The sequence below is a fragment of the Castor canadensis genome, chromosome 16 (assembly GCF_047511655.1).
Source record: "Castor canadensis chromosome 16, mCasCan1.hap1v2, whole genome shotgun sequence".
NCBI classification, from domain to species: domain Eukaryota; kingdom Metazoa; phylum Chordata; class Mammalia; order Rodentia; family Castoridae; genus Castor; species Castor canadensis.
Genome location: NC_133401.1, coordinates 52,306,030 through 52,323,580, shown reverse-complemented (window position 1 = coordinate 52,323,580; position 17,551 = coordinate 52,306,030). Strand labels below are relative to the sequence as shown.

General features: G+C 39.0%; 1 protein-coding gene across 5 annotated transcripts in view; it reads right to left on the bottom strand.

Annotated features, from left to right (window-relative positions):
- LOC109676573 (protein Largen) overlaps nucleotides 1–17,551 on the bottom strand; it is a 218,894-nt gene that overhangs the window by 60,183 nt on the left and 141,160 nt on the right. For 4 of the 5 annotated variants that reach the window (XM_074057030.1, XM_074057033.1, XM_074057031.1 and 1 more), the window contains one exon: nucleotides 12,372–15,674. In XM_074057030.1, coding sequence (XP_073913131.1) covers nucleotides 14,919–15,674 — 756 coding nt within the window. In that variant the 3' untranslated portion in view covers nucleotides 12,372–14,918. Of the gene's footprint in view, nucleotides 1–12,371; nucleotides 15,675–17,551 lie in introns of those variants that run through there. The other variant, XR_012442443.1, reaches the window with a different exon arrangement.

Here is a 17,551-nt window from a genome sequence, read left to right as displayed (position 1 = left end):
AAATCAGTTGCTTAGGTTTTAGATCATCTTGGAGACCAAGGGGGAGGGTGCAGAGAAGGCATCCCTGTGGACACAGCTAATGTAGAGTGGGAGGTCTCCATAATGTAGAAGGAGAGAGAGAGAGAGAGAGAGAGAGAGAGAGAGGGAGAGTGAGAGAGAGCGAGGCAGGTGCCTTGGTGAGTTTACTCTTCAGGCCAATATAGATCTAGGTCAAGATCTAGCCTCCCTTACATGACTCAGGCAAGGAGAGCAGAATCATCCAGTTGTCATTTGGTCAAAGTAAGCTGGAGGGGCTGTTGAGCTCTCACCCTAGGCAGAGGAAAGGAAGACAGGGAGGGAGAGCAGGAAAGAGGGAGTGAGAGTGGGAGTATCACCCAAACGGGTTCCCAAGGGCAGGCGTCCAGCAGGAAATGCCCCAACTGGTTAGCCAGGCATCCCCGTGCTAAGCGGTGGGTGCTCCTGTGGGCAGGGGAGGCATACGTGGTGTAGCTACGACTTCAGAACCAGGCAGAGCAGGTAGCCTTGGCAGGAGGGTGACACTTACTGTAGGTCAGGAGGAAAGCTGTGGAAGAGAGAGGCTAATGATGGATGGGAAAGCCAGCAAGGCAGTAAGGTCGGAAATCCACAGTCCGGAGGCACATGGGGCCAATTCAGCAGTCTGGGTTCAGAAGAGGGCAGGACACGGAGGCCAAGGGAGCCGCCCCAGGCCAGAGCATCTTGTTAACCTCTCCCGGGTTTCGGCACCAGGTGTAAAGTACTGCCGAATTAAGACCACACCACGTGTGGAAAGGAAAGATTTATTAGATCCAGACTGCATGGTGGCCCCTCCCCTCCCAGGTCAGGGAGCAGCAGCTTGGCTGGAATGGGTAGTGGGCTTTATAGGAGGGGCCAAGCCATGGGGGAGGGAGAGAGTCTCTGGTCTCTGATTATCTGCGATCACCAGATGGAACAGATCCACATGCCTGGCTAGTTGAGTAACTGGAAGTTCCTGAGTTGTTTTGCAAGCCAAGAAACAATCAGGCAGGGAGAAACAAGTGGTCAAAAAAATCAGGGGTTCTGGTTTTAAGGTGTAGCCTTGGGTCCTTCTGCCTACCCCAAGAATGCCAGGGACCTAACAAAAAAAATTAAATATTTTCATGGACACTGATTCAGTGCAGAGAAACACACACACATACATGTTTACAAATACAGATATTTGTTTACATTTATATATATGTTGAATACACACATATAACATATAGCACCAAGCATACATGCACCTGAGCCAGGAAGCTTCCCCAGAGCCCAGACAAGTCCTTCAGACCCCCTAACAACTTTTTATGGGTTATTTCTTTGTGGTTTTGTTGGGTCTGGAGACCTAAGGGGCAGATGAGTGAGTATCCCATCCCCCCATGGAGAGCAGTATGATTCTTGCATCCTGAGAAGGAGTTGTAAATCTGCATTCCTGCATCCTAAGAGGAGATACAGGGCTGCCACAGGGCTGATGAGCAAAATGCTCTCAAGATTATTTCCCCACAACCACCACCAATAAGGGGCAAACAAATCAATTAATCTAAGAAAGCCCATGAACCCACAGCCAATGAAAGCAGCCCACCTAACCCTTACCCAAACACAGAGTTAAAAAGTCCATAAAAGCCACAGCCTTCACCTGAGCACCGAGCCACCAGTTTCCAGGCTCCACTGCACTGCTCTAGCTGCAGCCTTTCCTTTCTCTCTAATAAGTCCCACTTCATATACAGGCTTTGGCTCACAATCAATCAGCTGCCTCACAAGTCAGCTCCCTGGCCTGTGAAGGCAAGGACCCTCATCACCGGCCCTCGGCACTTCACATCAGCACATAACAGCTTTAATAAAGAAAACTGTCTTTAATGATTTCTAGTTGAAGTTATTTTCTTAACCTTTTTTTCTTCTTGTCCCTATCAAAAATAGTGTAAAACTTGAGTCCTACAGAACAAATTTCCATTCACAAGGGTTAAAAGAAACTTCTTAGAGCTACTTTACAAATACTCTAAGAGACTCTCCTCAGTTGTGTTTAAAATGCCTTTATCACAAATAAGGAATACATCAGGCAAGCAGGTTAGATGGCTCTTTCTGCTGTAAAGTTGTATCCACTTTAAATGCAATTCCTATGGCATAGGAAGTTTTAAACAGACAAAACTTCTTTACAGAGGCTTCCTTTCCCTAAAGGAGCTGATAGAACTTTGGAGAATTATTAAGAACTCACTCTGACTTTCCTCCTATGTGGGCCAGCATTTTCCTCCAGCCTGGGATTTTATAATGTATTGGGAAGGCCATAGAGTTTGGAGCAGAACAGAACTAGAGTCAAGTCCCAACTCTGTCCTTTCATAGCCGGAAAACCCAGGGCAACCAACCCTGATTTCTCTAGGCCCCAGTAAGTAAAGAAAGGACTGGCAATCTACTTAGGGTTGAAAAAATGGACTTAGCATTCCTTTAAACTCCTACTGACTGTTGGCTTCTGAACTTCAATTCTTGAAGCATTTACATTCCAAAATTTTCAATTGTAAATTTCCTCTGCTCTTTGAGATAAAAATTTTCTCCTCTCCCTAGGATCCATCCTTTTGAAATGCAATCATCAAGAAAGAGTGTATCCTTTTCCCTGTCTCTGTGGGAGAATAGATAAATTAGAATAAGAAGCAATTAGTAACAAAATGGCAAAAACACATTGACTGACCTCCCTCCCTCAGGACATCCTGCCCACTAGCTCACCTTGGTGTTGAAAAACCTACCTGCCTTTTGTTTTGACACAGTGGAATTCAGTCTTTCTGTCCTATTGAAATTGGTCTAACCCCTACACAGTACTCTTGGATAAATCTTCCTTGCCTGTTTAACCTGTCCAGAGCAATTCTTTGACAAGAGTTGTCATGACCATTAAATAAAGTAGCATGAGTCAGGTGAGGGTGGTTCCTGAGCCAAAGCATGGTTAATCTAAGTATTAGGATGAACAAAAAGAAAAGTCCTTAGGATTGGACCTCCCCACACACACCCTTGCAGGCAGCTTACTGACACCCCACCACTCACTAGAAGAAAATGACAAGCCATCACCTCACCAAGAGCTCCAGAGCTGAGCAATTTATCTGCCTAATTACCACTTATCTCTTCTAGCTCCCCCTAGGGATGGTTGGCTCCACTCTGGAAGAATTTTCATGCCCAGTGGGGTTTCCCTTCTAGACCACTCCTCTATATCTACTCCAAGTCTTTAAGTGGCTGGTGTCTCCCATCTGTAGGGCTCCTTCCTGAACAATAAACCCTGTGCTGGTGTTTGAGCAGTCTTTCTGCTTCTTCCATGCATCTTTCATTTCTAACACTAAGATGTAATATTTTTTCTATGAGTCCCAAACTTTCCCTACTTTAGCCTGTCTCACTACCCCAAATTCTATTTTGTGTGATTAGTGAACATCAAGCAATCCACAGCTTTTTATATCAATTTTAAGTTACAAGAAATCCTAGAATAAGCCTCTCCCATTTCATGGATTAGGACATTTATGAGGACTAACCTTTGTAACTGTAAGCTAAGCAAATGTCACACTTTAAAACTCTTAGTAAGGAAGCTCTCATGCAGGAAGCCACAGATGTAAACAGTCTTTTCAAATTTCCCTGCAGCCTCCCCAAATATTTCATGGAAAAATATATTGTAAAAAGCAATAAAGAAGCTATGAGAATAGGAAAGCGTAATCAATAAAGCACTAGGCACCTGATGTTCATTCTGTGAATTCAGTCAGCAGATACATACTGAGAAGGCTGCTATCTCCTGACCAAAGTGATTCCATCAAACTGGACAGAAAGAATGTATTGATTCAGCACAGGTGAGGTGTAACAGGCACTGGACAGGAAAGGGGACACAGGGCAGCAGGTCACTGGGCTCAGAAAATCACTTGATGTAATGCTGAGTGTCACTGTGCACACACTGTCAGAACCCCATAAAGTGTTCCATATGAGAAACTCATACAGTGTGTATGTCCATTCTACTAAGTGGACAGGCTTAGTATGGTTTAAGAAGACCACTGGAACAGCTCCAGCCACAAACTGCAGTTTCCTCTTTTATTTTTCTCTTTGAGTCTGATACTGAGAGAGCTGACTCTTGTCCCATGTATATCACCACAGAGATTTGGTTAGACTAGGGTGAGATGGGTCTGAAAAGTATACAATTTAACAAATAAATAGAAATCTAAGTAAAGCTTCATTCTCACGGGAGCATTTAAATGGCAAATGTGTCTCAGAAATCTCTTTTGTCAGATAATTTAATCACCATATTAAATTTAATCTCCATATTAAATCAGTCAAAGTAGAATCTATGTTCAACTTTTTAAAAAGCAAGTAAAATAAATGTTTTAATCTAAGTGGTAAAAGTGTAGCTAAACCTTCATACATTAATTAAAGAGCATATTTTAAGTACAAAATTTTAACTTTAAATTAAACATTTTATTTTCTCATGTTTTAAAGTTGACAAGTAAAATTGTATCTATTTCAGAATAGATGGACATCATGAGAAATCTACATGGACCTAGTTAGTAAGTGTATTACCTTGCATGGTTATTATGTTTTTGTCCCAACAGCTTGTTAAGTTCTCTTATTTTTGCTAAGCACTGTCTGCATATATGACTGTACTTTATATTATTAACTCAAAATTTTCCTCTGTAGTAAGATTCTCACTCAGTAACAAATGACAATTGCCTTCAATAAGAACTGCTTGTTTTAAGTTAAAAAAATATATCCTACATCGAGTAAGAAATCTATCTTTTAATGTGTGAGTTTGTACAAGTTTATTTAGCCTATAAGAGCATTAATTTACAACCTATAAATTTTAATTATTGTTTATTATTGTTTTTATGTTTTGTGAGGTATTACCTGTATTGTACTCATTTCATAATTGTGATTTTTTTTAACATTAGAAAAGGATTTAGAGAAATGTTGGGAAAAAAACACAGAGAAAGATTTACAAAGCAATATGATTTCACACTGGGGCCACAGGTCCAGAGAAGGTCCAGCAGTTAGACACCTGCACATCCATGTTTACTGTAGTACTGTTCACAATAGCCAAGCTGGGGAAAAAATCCAGATGCTTTACAATTAATGAATGGATTAAGAAAATGTAGCATACATATGCAGTGGAGTTTTATTCATCCATAAAGAAAAATGAAACCATGTGGTTTGAGGGTAAATGAATGCATCTGGAGGATATCATGCTAGGTGAAGTTAGCCAGGATCAGAAAGATCAAGGCTGCATGTTTTCTTTCATATGAGGGAGATGGACACAATACAAATACAGCTTTATTATGGAAAAAAGGTCACACTAAGGGGAGGTCACATTGAAAGTGAGGGTAAAAGAAGGAAGTTAAGAAGATGACAATGGTTGGTGCATTTCCTATACAAGAATGAATATAGAAGTTTTAAACCTGTTTAAATCACCATAAGAAGGGGACTAAGGTTGGAAGGAGAAAAATAGATGGGATGAACCAATTCAGGTTATAACACATATATACATGGAAATGTCACAGTGAAACTCCCTGTGTAGCCATCTTAAACAAACAAAAATGCTTTTTTTCAAAAACAGAGAACAGGAAGGTAAAACAGGTCCTACCTAAGGGTTTGTACCAGTGGGAAGGTGGAGGACTAAGGAAAGGGTGTAGGGAGTGAATATGGTAGGAATATTATGTGCTCGTGTTTGAAAATGGAAAAATGAGACCTGTTGAAATATTCCAGGAATGGGGGGAGAAGGATAAAGGAGAATGATGGGGGGAGGTCCATTCAACTGATAAGAACTTTTGTAAGTCACAATATACCCCATACAACATTAATATGATAATATAAAACCAAAATAAATACTAAATCCAATTTGACATCTGGGTTCAAAAAGAAAATGAGCAAGGCATGGCAGAAGTCTAGAACCACCTTACCAGTTTTTGCCCCACCAGATCAGGATGTTATAAAAGTCACCTTGGAGGGGTTTTGCTTAGTGGCCAAGCCCAGAGTTAAGATTTCAAATAGCAGATAATCTTAAACCATCAAAATTTCTGGCTTGTGATTCAATGATGAAAAGAAAATTTCTCTATTGGACATCAGTAAAATAGAGTGTACACTCAGGGAAATGACCAGGCAGGTGGCAAATGTGTTTGTCAGAGATAAGAGGGTAAGAGCCACTCTGAGGACAGTCATTGGGAGGACTTTGCACAGAAAGACTTGGGAAAAAATAAATTAATTTGGATAACGGCATTGGGGGAAATGAGAGTTGAAACTGGAAATCTGGGTGGTCAGAAAATTCATTGGGAAGTTACACTGAGGAGCTTCTAAAATATTAATTCACTATAAGAGCTGACAAGTCTCTTTAGAAAAAGTAACCTGTAAAACAATAGAAGTCCTGTACTGTACTTTAAATAATGGGCAAAATATAATCCCCTGCTTGATACAACTATGAAAGATTGAAAAGGCAGTAAAATAAAACCAAGCACTCTGTTTTTGTCAGAAAGGTGAGTTAGCAGAATATCACAGTCTCAGATGATATTTTGGATCATCATTGGCAATGTCTGTGGCCTTATGCTTTAGCCGTAAGCGCCGGTGATCATAGGACTTCAGTTCTCAATCATTCTGAGAAGCATCACACAGAAATATGATTTAACTATGTTCCAGACTTCAACTGGTACCATTGGGAAGGGGGAGGACATAAGGAAAGGGTGTAGGAGGATGAATATGATGGATATATTATGTATTCATGTATGAAAGTGGGAAAATGAGAAGAGGGAGGGAGGATAAAGGAGAGCAATGGAGGGGGTGACTTCAACTAGGATATATTTTAAGAACTTTTGCAAAAGTTACAATGTACCCCCAGTACAACAATAATATGACAAATTAAAAAAGTTAATGCTTGGATTTTTTTCCCTATGTCTATTAACCACAGACATAGGCCTTTTTTCTTCTAAACTGATTTAATCTCTCATTTAAACAAACATTTTCAGAACACGTATAAACACCTAGTGGTATTAGATTTTCATTAGTTTAACAAATTAGACTCTAAATGAATTTATTTATGTTCTTACTATTACATTTTACCACAAGCAAATTAAAACTCACTCGCTCTTGTCAAAACAGTTTGATTAACTGAGCTTCTTTGTGGAATCATCTTGGATTTCCATAATGTTCATTTTCTGACTTGCTCATTCACAAAATCAAAAATGAGACTCCTACACATGAACTGTAGGTTCTAAGGAATTCATTAGGTGTATTCCATAATGGTAACTGCAAAAGGATCTAAGTAAAATAATTGCTTCATAAATGAAATCCATAAAATATCATTAGCATCAAAGGAGGCAAATGTAAAAGAATCCACCAGATAAACAGGGAACATGAGTAATTAGACAAGAAGCATCCCAAATTGATAATGATGAGTTGCATTTGTTTGTGGTTTTACTGTTCAGATCAGAAAGTACTTTGGATTCACTGAATAATTAGGGCCTCATAACAAAATATTAGCAGTGGTACCCTTCAAAGGAGGAGTGCAGGGGGAAGAGATAGGAGACTGGGTGGTGGGAGATGGATAGTGGTATCAAGGCTAATAATGATGCAAGAAATACAGTGTGCGAAACATGTGACTTAGGGACCAAGTATAGGAGTAAGGACTTATAAAGGAATGGACAAAATAAAGCAGGAAAAAGCACAGTGTTTCTATTTCTGTGAGCACAAGAGAAACATGAGCTGAGAAAGTGTGAGTTTGAGCAAGAAAACAAAACAGAAGAAATGGCTGAGCTGAGCTGTGTGAAACCTAATTAGCCATGATGCCATGCATGATCTACGTTGTGCCATCTAGAGGACGCTGTAAGAACTGGGGAGGGGGCTGAAGTGTAGCTCAACAGTAAACCAGTGGTGTAGCCTGATTGAGGCCCTGTACCTCTCAGTATGGGATACAGAGAGGGGGAAGGTGGAGGAGAAGGAAGAGGAGGAGGGGAGAGAGAGAGGCATTTGTGAAGTGTTTCTGACATATGCAAAGAATAAGGCAGAATACTTTGGTGAGTTTGTGGACTCTGTATTCGGCAACTCAGACTACAGACCTCCCTGAAGCTGCACACCTGATTACCTCATCCATTTCACATTTCAGCATCAATGCCTCAGAAAGAACTGAAGATTGTGGTCTTGACGCCTTAGTGATTTGTGTAGGGTTGAGGGCATCACAGTATCCTTCTGCTGACAGGACTCTCTTTACCCCTTACATTATAAAAACAGGTTTAGGTGAGCCAGGAATACAACAGAATCACTCAACAGCTCCTTAAGTGGAAAAGGGACATTACTGTCTTCATTGCAAACAAGCCACAGACTGGACTAAGTAATTTGATCAGGAATACTTGGAGGTTGAGAAAATTGACTTAAACCTAAAATTTCTGGTTCCAAATTGATATTTTTATACTAATATACTGTTTCATAGATTAATATTATCTATAAACACATCATAATTTACATCTTCAGTGACCTAAATTTCTGTAGCATGGTTATATATTTCCTTGACCATTCTGGATAGATGAGTATGTATCTTCAAATTAGGTTTATTTATCCTGAAGTGATAATTATTCATACACTAACCTAATTTATTAAAAAATTTTTTATTTACAAATTTGACAAAGCAAAATTTATTCTTTTTTTCTGGAAAGTTTAGCTTAAAATATAAGTTGATTATAGCCCCCTAACAGAATTCAAATATTGTATGTAAAAACTAATAAAATCTAACCAGTTTCACCAGTTTTCCCCACTGAGCTTTAACCAGGTCTGTTATGTCTATCTCTAATTAAAAATAAAATGACATCCTAGTTTATGGTGATGTTAAAGGAACATCAGGTAATATGAAACAGAAGGTAGTCTACGAATGTCTATAAAATATTTATACATACACCAAAATATCACCCCTTTGGAAATGACGGCAAGTGTAGCTTGGGCTGATCCATACACAGACCCTATTTCCCTCTTTCCATTTCTGGGCACACAGGAATTCCAGGCAAGTCCCTGTAACTATTTTTACTGGTGAAGCATCAGGGGCAGGAGTCAGCTTCTCTATTAACCCTACCTTTGTCATGGTGATCCTACAAGATGAATTTGGGTCCACATAGCCAACACAGTCCATACTACTGGATGACTGTTGGGAAACAGATGCACTGGAGAGATTTGCAGACCCAGGTAGAGTTTGGGTGAGGAAGAAATAACTCCAGTGCCTCTGGAATATGGGCTTATTTATTACTGCCACATGGGGCCTTGTTTTGATTCATACAGTAATACACTTAGTTGTTTTCTTATTATCTATCTTCTAACACCTTTCTCAGGCAAGTTCCAGAAAATGATGGCTTTTATTTCTACTGATCATCTGTTCGAGATGCATGGCCCATGTTTTAGTTCTGAGAGGTGGTGAGGAATCTGATTGCTTGCCTTTCAATTCTGGCTTTGCCACATGTGGGATCTAGGACCTGGGCAGCCAGTTTCTGCTGCCTTAGATTTCTCATTTATAAAATGCAGATAAGAATAACAATTAAGACATTGGGTATTGCAAAAGAAATGAATGATAAGGAAAAACAACACATGGAGAACACTCAAAAGTCTGTCTGGCATGAAAGAAGTCCTCTATTAGGTTTGGATGCCATATGCATTACCACCAAGACCCCAATCCCAGTCCAGACACACATCTTTTATTTAGCTGATCCAAAATCCCCTTTGGTGATTAGGAGAATTGACAAACATATTATCAAATTGTGGAGAATCCCTTCTATTGTCTGATAATAAAAGGATGGGAATGCGTTCATTAGAGAGAATTCTAAGTCTCTGGTCCTTTAGAGATTTTACCGAGTGAATTCTCTGCTATTTTAGCTCTCAGGGCCAATGTTAAATATATGAAATTCACATGAAAAAACAATGAGTGACAGTGACACATTCAGGGTAAGTGGCATGAGGACTGTGGAATCAGAAGTTCTTAATAGAAAGACCCAAATGATAATGTTTGAACTTAGAGGAAAAGAACAACAAAAAACCCTGAAAAATAGATCTGTTGTTGTGATACATGAGAGCGAGAGCTTCCATTATCCAGCGACTCATTTTTTTTTGACAGCAGCTGAATTTTCTGAAATCCCTTTTATGTTCTACAAAGATTAAGCACATTATAAATGTCAAAACAAGATTAGGAAACCCCCTTTCAAGTGTCAAAATGACCACTCAGAATAAAAGAAAGATCTGCACAGCTCAGGGCTGTAAAGAACACCATTAAATGATGATGTTATATAGTGAAAAATCCTGGGGAGTCATGCTAATCACTAAAATACCAGCCCGTACTTACTAAAAGACTGATTTGGGAAAATGTGGAAGCTGAGGTTCTGTAATTTTAAACTTATAAGCCAAGTCAGTAACACATGTTAGAGTAACTGTAATACATGCAAAATTTCAGAAAGAAGTGACTATCTTAGTCTGTTTTTGTTCAGTTTTGAAGATGTAACTAATAAGTAATATTTCCTCCTTACTTTCCCTTGGCCTTAACATAATTTTATTCCTTATGTGGATTTAACTGCATTTTAATTCTCTTAACTGGTATACAAAACAGTAAGTTGTACATATTATATGGCATATCAAGTAGTGTTTGAGGTTTAAGTAAAGTTAATCATATTTATTTCCTCAAACATTTATCATTTCTCTGTGGTGCAAACTTTCAAAACTTCTTTCTTCCAGCATTTTGAAGTGTACACTACATAACTATCCGTAGTCATCAAACCATGAAATAGCCCCCCAGGGCTTAATTGCATTTTAAAGAGAAAGGTGCTGGCAAAGCTTCTTAAAGTTGCATTAGTATTTTTTCCCAAAAGGCTGGGATGATATATCCAAGTGCTTAAAATGAAATGACACCCATGTAATTCCTGCTTCTCTAAGATGGGAATGGCTTTATGCTCAGCACTGCTGTGTGCCCTCGTGGTGGCATCATGCTTGTCGTGCTTCAGAATCATGCAACTCAAAAATTTTAAAACATAGTTACAATGTCACAGCTACACATTGGTCAGAAAATGTCATATGACTTTGTGATGTTCTCTAGAGATTTAGGAGAGAGAATTAGGAAGAAGAAACCAAAGCTTTAAGACAATGATAAGCGGAATTGTATTATCACATGCATTTCATGGGAAAAATGAGGTGAGGCAGTAATTCATGATTTGATTACCATTCCCAGTGCAATTATGCACAGCTTCTCAGATTTTCCTTCATGAAGCACCCCAAAAGAGGTGTGATTCCAATCTAGATAAAATGTCTTGTATAGTTTCAGGGATGATACCACTGCTGCTCTGGTCACACTAAAAGCAAGTACTGATCAGTCCAAAGAAAGCTATAAAACACTGCACCTTAGTCCTCTACTCATTAAATAGCAACAATGAAGTTATGATTGGCATACAGGTATTTTAAGTTAATTAAACCACTTCTGCTAGCAGATTCATTTCTTCCCAAAATATTATTAAACTATTGAAGGGAGGTATAATATAGAACAGCATCAAATTGGAAGACAGCATTTTCTCTTTGCATGCCTTTGTGTTTTTGTGAGAACACTTTTATGTTCATATTTTATAGCTTTATTTCCTTTAAAACTGCTGTAAATACTGGTAGGTAGAAAAGAACTTTGGCTAATTTTCATTTTCTTTTGGCCTTTGGTAAACAGAAATAACTATTAATTTTTAAAAATGAGGAAATACCTGTGTAAACTGAAAAGGCAAGTTCTTCCTGTTCTACTTAGTCAATGAGTACCAGGTCTGTGGGACTAGGATCCATTTTTGCATTACGAGAGAGTGATATCAGAAGCCACTCATGACCACGTGACATTTTGTAGGAACACCACTGTTGCAGGAGTGTTGACACCAGCTCTGAGGTCCACACATGCCAAGAAAGTCTGCAAACACACGTCACAAAAGCAGTCGCTCTTTGGAAAGTGCTTCTGTCTGGGTCCTCAGGAGGAGGGAAGACGTGTGGAGGTGCATCACGCTGCAGATCAGGTGCAGATGTCGCCCTGCATATTGTGAATTTTGACAGCAATGCTAGCTGATTACAAAACTATACTAACATTTCTGGAATTTTAATTAATGTCTCCAGGGAAATGTTATGAAGCTCTATGCTAGTTGCTGTCCAATTTCACAAGATTTTACACACACACAAATATACATATATACATGTATGTATATATTTATATTTAAAGACTAAGTTCCAGTGAATATTGCAAAATTACCAGTTGGTTAAAAAACACATTAGTGCAAAATATCCCATACATTGATACAGAAATGAAGCAACCTAAAGTAAAAAACTTAAAGTATCAATATTTTTATAATCTAATATTTAATATTGATTATAAATAATTAAATTATAACGAGAGATTTAAGTCAGTAACTATAAGATTTGGAGATGAGACTTAACCAAACTTTCTAGGCCAATACTATAAATACATTAAATTTGAAACAGTGTAGCTTTGGCATAGGTCACCAATCAGAAAAAGATGTTCATTTATGAAGAAACTTTGTCTATCCTTGGTTTTGAATCTTTGAGGGTTTCTTCTGGGCATCTGGTTCAATATCCGTCCTTGACCAACCTGAATGGCTCACTTAGTTAGCTTGGTTTACTGCAAGGAAATTATCCACTCTGTGAGGGTATGTGATTGCAGGGAAGCTCTGTCTTGAGATACTGCTTGGTCCCAGACAATGGCCAGGGTTTCAAACTGTAATTGATTATTCAGTAACTGTCTAGAGAAAGAAGATAGAGTCAAGAAAAAAACTTGCATGTCTTCTGGGACTGTTTATCTTGAATGGTCTAACACTTGAGGGACATATGAAAGGTATAATTATGAAGGATGACAATACTCTGGGTTTATGTATATCAAGCTGAATGCCAGGTGTGGTGACACATATCTATAATCCCAGTACTGAAGAGGCTTAGACAGGAGGATCATGAGTTTGAGCTCAGCCTGGGCTACATAGAGAGACCCCCACGTCAATAAAACAAAAGCAAAGGATATAACTCCATGGTAACACACTTGCCTGGTATGCACAAGGCCCTAAGTTTGATCCCCAGCACCACAAAAATGAACAAACAAACAAATCTGTTAAGAACACATTATTTTGGTATTCAGCAAGTCAATCATTTATTTCTTTACCTGGGCCATAACCATAACTTCATATCTTTTAAACACAATGTTCATACAGCTCATAAATTTTAGATTATACCTTTCTTGATTATTGATCTTATGTTTCATAATTTTCTGGAAAACTGGGTCATTCTGCTTACATTATTCTTCATGTCCAACACATAGAGATAAATACATAAAGATAAAATTGCATGTTGAGTGTTTACCATGACATTCTCTGTTTTTCACTCAATTTATTCCTTTAAAAATAAAGCCTATTACCTCTTCATATCCTGCTCAAAATATATTATTATCTTTTAATAGAAAACTATTTTTAAAAAGTATTCCAAATTACCACAATACAGACTGAAAAGGCAACAAAGAAATGATTGGAGACTTTCTCCCTGTAGCAGCAAAAATTAAAGCTTTGAAACCAAAAGGCAAATGTTTGAAAAGGTAAATACACTCTTCAAGTTACCAATAAATGAATTTCAACAAAACACGATTCCCTCTAGTCTTACCACTTCATATATATATATTTCTCCCCACCCAGTCACCATTCCTCCAAGGCTTCCAGAGGAGAGAAACTCATTTCTAGCCCCAGGACAAAACATCAGCTCAAATCAATGCTTTGGGAACTGAGGTTGGCCCATGAGTAGGTAAGTTTCTTAAGCTGGAAAATGGAAATGAACAGAAGAACTTTTATTTGATGGTAGAAGGAAAAGATTCTTTCTTTCTGCTATGGAACAGCAAAGAACCAGGATATCTTTCAACTCAGAACCAAAAACATTTAAGGCTGATGCTGAGCAGAACCTGTTACTAGAAGCCTCTCTGTCTTCTCCTGCAATTCTGCTATGAATGCAGGTTTTTCCAGGGAGATGGAGAGCTTGCTGACATAGACAGATAGCAGAACACTCAACAGATCAATGTGCTGCTTACAGTGGGCCATGACAACACATGGGAGTTCCAGGATCATTTGAGGAGGACCATAATGGAGCTGCACAATATACACATGTGTGCATGGATTATGATATTTGATTTAGAAAATTCTGATAAGGACTCACTGCCATTCTGTCTGGTCTCTGTGATAGTTGCTACCCACTTCAATGAATATTAAAATGGATTAAATGAACCACTGCTTCATTTTAATTTTGAGGAACATTTGGTTATGTCATTATTTACCATCATTTATTGTCATGATATTTCCACATATCAAAATACTTTATTACATATAGAGCTGGACATATAATTCATAATTGTATAGTATAGAAAATAAACTTTTTGGTACTGTCCTCAGCATTTAGTAATGCAAAAGTAGTGACAAACATCTTTAGAAAAAATAATAAAATAATTCTTTAGTATTGAATTTCTTATTAAAAATATTAGATCAAAGTTAAGAATATGACATAGAATTAATGCATAGATGATTTAGACATGAATAAAATGGGTCACCCTGGGTTTATTAACAAATCAAAATACTTGAAATCCCATCTTGCATAATAAACTCAAAATATTTGAAATCTGAAGGTCACAGTTAGTCATGGGTCATTTGCAAAAACAATGCATCCAGACTTTTTTATTATCTGCAGATTTGGATGATGTAACATTTGAAGTAACCCAGGATATAAGCAATGTACTGCATACTCACCAGGTGACTTTTATGCCACTTTGCTGAATGCAGGAGTCAAATATTTGGGCTTTTTATTGCTTGAGTAGAAAGTGCTCAAAACTTATCATTCTATGTTTATAATATAGAAAATAAAAAAAACAACAGAAGTTTATAGATTGGCATACATCACACTGTGGTGGTGGTGGATTTTCTCAAGATGGTCTTCTGTGGTTTTGGTGCAGTGGGTGGAGGCACAGTTGCAGGTCTGAGAGGGGGGAAGCTGTCACTGTGGCTGACTCCCAGTCCTCCATTTTCTAGGGGAACAAGAGGGCCATGGGGTGGAGGAGGAAGAGGAGGGCCAAGGCGGGGAGCCCTTCCTGGTGGGTGGACAGTCTCACTATGTAGATGGGCCTCCCTGTTCCTCGTGCTATGTCGAGTGTCACAGTCAAGACAGCAGCCATGGTACTGCACTTTCTCACTGAACCTCACTCGTTCCCGAGGTCCCAACTGGGGACACCTGTCTTTTTCAGGTCTGTGTGTCAGAGGCTGCAGTGAAACCTTGTCCATGTCACTGTTGGGTATGTGACAGACATCTCCATTTGGGATTCTATTGGGTCCACCAGGTAGACCTCCATTCCGTAGCAGAGTGCCATTAGTCTTTACAGGATTGGCTGTGGGCACTGACCTTGGAGGTTCCTCACACCTCACAGGTGTCAGCCGTGGGGGAGGTGGAGGGGGGTTTGGCTTTCTGAGGACAGTGAGGATGGCAGTGGGGTGTGCACGGGTCCTCATGAGTGGGACGTTGTTCTGAACCTTGATCTTCTCTATGCTGGAGGCTGTGGTGCCACTGGAGCTGCTGTTCAGAGTGTCCGTTTTGGAGCTGTCAGTCATCTCCTCCTCCAGCTGGAGGTCAGAAGTCAGGGTATCAATCTGGTCAACCACCTGGTGGGAAGGACAAGGCAAATGTGTTGAAGGATGACCCACAGGAAAATATATCAGCAGCACTGTTTTCTGTTGGAGCTTTGATTGATTCTGAGCTGTGCAATCTGTGCTGTTTGAAGTTTTCAGGCAGAATATTCATCATATAGCTACCTACAAGGCCCAGCCATCTGATAGCAACATTTCACAAGCCCAGACATCATACACTATTTACATGCACATTCTATTCCAGTCTCGCTACACCCACCAAAGACAGAACCCCAGTGCAGAAATAAGAGGATGGGCCTCTCTTCTGCTCAGTAGCTGGTAGCTACAGAAAAATATTCTTCCACACAGAAAACAAGGAGAAGTTCAGAGAAGCTTGATCTTACAATGGCTATGTTTCTGAAAACATGATTGGTATCTATTTACCAGTCTAAATCAGCTCTGCTACATCAACCTCCTTTACTCTAAAAAAAACTCTTCCCCTCAACTTTAACACATTTCTGTTTTTATTTCTGTTATCAAATCTCTCTGGTCCTTTCAGACCCTCATAGTAACCCTCTGCTTCTGCATATAATAACATTTTTACATATACTAACTTTTCTTCTTGAAATGCCCTCACCTCTCTTCTTTGTCAAATTAATTCCTCCAAATCTGTGAAATCTTAGTGGTTAGGTTCCCAATTCTACTGTAAATGTAAATAAGTTAATGGTGTTAAATATCCCCAAGGAATCTTACTTATTTAATTCAAATGATTCACATTATATGAAGGAATGTTTCCATGCAGGCCTAATCTCAGTGACAGCAGGGCCCAGGATTATGTTTCTCTACTGTATTTTAATGGCCTAAACTAGTGATGGGTGCTTAGAAAATATTTGTTAAGTAAAAGCCTGGAGGATTATTTCTTAGGTTCAAGTGCAAGCAAAGCATTTTCTTTCTTACTTAATTTTTGGAGATGTCATTACTTTAAAACCTGCTCAATTATTCTAGAAAAATCTTACCCATAAATGACCATAGGGTTGGTGACACATTCTCTGGTTCTCATTGAATATGTAGAAATTAAATTAGGAGGAACAGAGGTGCCTTAGGAGTGCTGTGCACCATTTCACTTGGACAGGTATCTACTTATGCTGACTTTTATCATATTAGTATTTGTGTCAAAGGAAAGAGAACTCTTCTACTCTGAAGGTCGGAAACTGATTTTTACAGAAATGGAAAAGCATTGACTAGAGTTCTGACTGGTTTCAGTCCTTACATTGTCATTTCTTCAGTGTCTATTAAATGCCAAGAAAATAAAGCCCCAAAGCAAACACTGCCCTCATTGAAAAGGGAATGTGGAGGAAGGGCCTGACTTTAGCTAGATCTTCAAACAGGTGACAGTTTGAAGAGGAGAGCAGGAGCCCTGATGAAGGTGAGCAGGGCCTTCTGGAAGGTGAACAAGAGCCTCCTGAGAGAAGAGGCATGGCTCAAGCATCTGCTCAGAAAGAAATGGCTCCCTGATAAAAGGAGTGGGAGAGGTTTAAAGACCTGTGGCTGCAGGGCAGTGTGAATGAGACAGGAGGTCAGAGAGTGAGGCAGCAACTGGACTGTGAGACTTTGGAGTGCATTCAGAAAATGCCATATTTAAAAAAAGAGTTCCAGAAGTGAAAGAAGCTGTATTCAAACAGAGGACTTGATATTCTAGCTAAAATACACAGAGTTTCGAAAGGAAAACATAAACCTTTACTCAAGCACACCACAGTGAAATTAAAGAACACTGAGAAATAAAACTTTTACAACAAAAGGAACCCCAGGTTCTTATAAACTAACAAAAGTAAAGCAAAGAGGCCATAACTACACAAACTGTAGACATGTTAAGACACTTTAGGAATACATTTCATAGTGAATGCAAACCACCA